This window comes from Arachis ipaensis, chromosome B02, assembly GCF_000816755.2.
Source record: "Arachis ipaensis cultivar K30076 chromosome B02, Araip1.1, whole genome shotgun sequence".
Classification (NCBI taxonomy): Eukaryota; Viridiplantae; Streptophyta; class Magnoliopsida; order Fabales; family Fabaceae; genus Arachis; species Arachis ipaensis.
In genome coordinates, this window is record NC_029786.2 from 95,478,289 (window position 1) to 95,482,031 (window position 3,743).

Below are 3,743 nucleotides of genomic sequence, written 5' to 3' on the forward strand. Positions count from 1 at the left end.
AACGACACAACAATGAAATAAATTATTCCAAAGTTCATCAAATTAAAATGCCATAAACCATAAAAGAAACCCTATGTTTGGATTTCATATAATATCATAAAATATATAAATATATTCTTCGTGGAAAAGAAACATTTAAAACTGATGATGAGTGGAAACTAACTCACTCTAACAGATCCATCTCCCTATTCTTCACAGCTAAACAGTCTTGAATCTTAAATGAAAATCCATGTTGTGATTCTTCTCATAAGCCTCATGATTATTGCAAAGATGAACTTGTTGCACCTCCATTATTATTGTTCATCAATTGATGATGGGGTTGTGCATGTTCCCTGGATTTGGAGGATAATAATAATTGGAATAATGAACAAACCCATCACCACATTCATCGTTAGGGTTCTTAATAACAGCATTTCCATTGACAATTTGGTTATTCTCTTTGAAAAGTTGTTGCATGAAGAGTAACTCATCATCATATGATGATTCAGCTATGATTGTTGGTGATGAATAATATGGATTATTATTAATATCACTATTATTAGTGATAGATTCAGATTCACTAGTAATAGTTGGTGTTGAATTAGTAGTGGTAGTAGTAATAGGAACAGTGATATTATTGGTACCAATTAGGGTTTTGCTTCTAATGTAGTCTTGAAGAATTGAAGATTGTGGTTTGCCATTATTATTTGAGGTGGTTGATGATGATGATGGCTTCTTGTTCTTTCTCCTTGAGTTCTGTCTTCTTTTTGTTGCGTTCCAATGGTTTTTGATCGAGTTTTCGGTTCGTCCGGGTATTCGCTTCGCGATTTCAGCCCAACGATTCCCGATTTTCATGTGAGTTTCTACCAAAATCCTCTCTTCTTCTTCACTCCAACCATCTTTCTGCAAACAAAAATAATGTTGGTGTGGATGAAAACAATAATTACAATATAATAAGAAAAGTAAGAAGTTATATGTTAGAATATAGATGATATTATAAGATTTAATTAATAGTAATGCAATGAGTAACTATATAGATGATAAAAATTTAGTGGTCATAAACTCATAAATCATTTATGAAAATAATTATGGTAATCAAATACATTTTTATTTCATACCAAGTTATATACAATACAGACCATGTAACATGTATATAAACATTTAAAAGAAACTTTGAATATTGTAATTTAAATTTTGCAATGCCATATTGCCATGATACTTGATTCAGTCTCTGTGAATTTTATAAAGAAGAGGGGCATTCTTAATTATGAACTCATCATATCATATCATACATAGTTAAGAGAATATTGGAGGGAAATTAAACAATGCAATGGATCAGAAAGGAGGGAAATTAAACATTGATTTCAGTGAAGTTGATATATAAAGCCTTAATTAATTCGTATCATCAATTACAAACGTGAGTTTAGGATGAAATTTGTAATATAAGAGAATATATAATCAAGCGCGCAAGATTTGAAAACATAAAGTAGAAAGAGATAAATGAATGAGAAGTTATGAAAATGTTAATACTATACAATGATAAACATTGGATATATATCCAAGAAAGTTACATGCCACTAGAGACAAAGAAAGGAAAGATAGGAAAATTAATTGATACAACAACCTACACATTACAAAGTTAGATCCTTGAAAATATGAATCTAGCTGTACCTATATCAAATTAGATGCTCCATATATAACTAAGAAAATATTTATTTCATAATCTTGTAAAAGAAATTATTGAAATCTATCATCATTCAATTTTGTTACTCTAGTTATATATAAAAGATTAGCATGAAATTTACAAGGAACCTTGATATCAGGGCGGAGATGATTATGCCACCTCTCTCTACACTGCTTCCCAACCCTTCCCTCCAATTTCTCAGCTATTTGTGACCACTTCCTTATACCATGTTGCTTCACTAGCTTCTCCAATTTCCTTTAGTGTGTCCATACATGCATCAACATAAGGGTGAAACTCAAATTGGCTACATCCATATATAAAATTAAGCAAAATAAAAAGAAAAAAGAAATAAAAAAAATAATAATGTGACTTCTATTTTTTATAATGTCATTTGACACATGATTTTTTTTTTGTATTATATGTTTATATAAATTTGAGTGGCGTTATCAAAATAGAAGTGACAACCTCCATTCCCAAAAAATATTAGACATATATTTCAAAATAAGACATAAGATATGTAGAACTAAAATTGGGTATATACACTATAGATTGAAAAAAAAATCATATGCAAAAGAGAAGAATCGAAAAGGGGAAAAAGGAAGAAAATTTTTATATGTCAACATAATAAAAAATACAATTACATAGACAAATTAAAAGAAGAAGCTAAGAAAAATGTTGTGTTTACTAATTAAACCTGTCTTCCTCAGGAGTCCATTGTCCTTTGATCAAGGATATAGAAGAACCTTTCTTAGGGTTCCTTCCCCTAATTTTGTGATTTTCCCCTAAAGCTTGAACATCTTCTTTATTGTGACAAAATGTGAGGAATTTTTGTAGCCAATTGAAACCCTCTTCTTGATCAGCACTACTAATTGCTAAGAGGTGATGATCATGATCATCATCAACAACAAGGCTTGCTTCTTGAGTAGTGCAATTAGGCCACTCAAACTTATAATAAGGGTTATTTGAAGCACCACCATAATAACAATTAGAAAACCTAGTGTGGAAATCTTCATCAAAAACACTAACATTATTATTATTCTTTGCAACATCATCATCATTGTGTTGTTGGTGTTTCCTATGAAGGACTTGGCTTTGTTGTTGGCTACATAGGAACCTATCTATGGCTGTTAAAGGAAACCCTAATCGACACATAGAAGGGTTATTAAAACTATAACTAGTAGTAACCTTATTCATCATGTTACCACCATACTCATGATGAAGAAATGGAATAATATCATTGTCATGATGATGAACACTACTACTACTATTACCACTCAAGGCTTTCAATGGTGTGCTTGATTTCATGAGGAGAGTGAAATACCAAAATGGGAAAAACAAAGGGTTAGTTTGAGAGAAGAAAATGAAATTTAACACTAATGGACAATGAATCTTATTCTAAGCAATATGTAATTCATCACAAATAGAATTGTAGCCATTGATTTTGCACTATATCAAATGGTCAGAAATTAATGACTATGTTTTGTAACTCCTCCAATTCCCTTATGGACATAATGTATATCTTCAATGGTGAGGAGGAATCAATGGTGTGATTAAATCCATATTAATTTCATTTATGTATGTATAATGTTATAGTTATATATAATTTAACCTATATCTAATTTCTTACCTTTTAATTGACTTTTCCTTTGAACGAACAATATATGTAGTGATGGTGTTAAGAAAGATAGTCACTATTCTTGCATTGTTTAATCTTATTATACATTAACTGTATAATGTATGTATAATCTTATTGTTTAGCTTTATATATAGATCAGAGTAGATAGATAGTGAATAAGAAAAATTCATTATTATTATTGTTGCTGTTGCTAATGTAAGAATGTAAATAATTGTTAGTATGTACTTCCTTTATCGGATAATATAAGTCATTTCTAGATACGTGTTTAAAAGAAAAATTTAATTTTAAATAAATTAAAAACTGGTTTATGTTGTTCGACGGAATAATTTACTAGCACCTTTCTACAAAATGTAATATTATTTATTACTATATTTTTCTTTTGCCAAGAAAATTAAGATTTTCATTTTATTTTAATTTTTCAGCTCTCTCTTTCTCTCTCTTACT

The 3,743-nt window shown here is 29.5% G+C and overlaps 1 protein-coding gene across 1 annotated transcript; it reads right to left on the reverse strand.

The window, feature by feature from the left end:
- Window positions 304-2,968, reverse strand: LOC107627720 (transcription factor MYB98-like). Its single transcript, XM_016330541.1, has 3 exons — window positions 2,358-2,968; window positions 1,792-1,918; window positions 304-882 (listed from the first exon to the last, which is right to left on the reverse strand). Exons 1-3 carry the CDS (start codon window positions 2,966-2,968, stop codon window positions 304-306), a joined length of 1,317 nt encoding a protein of 438 aa, XP_016186027.1.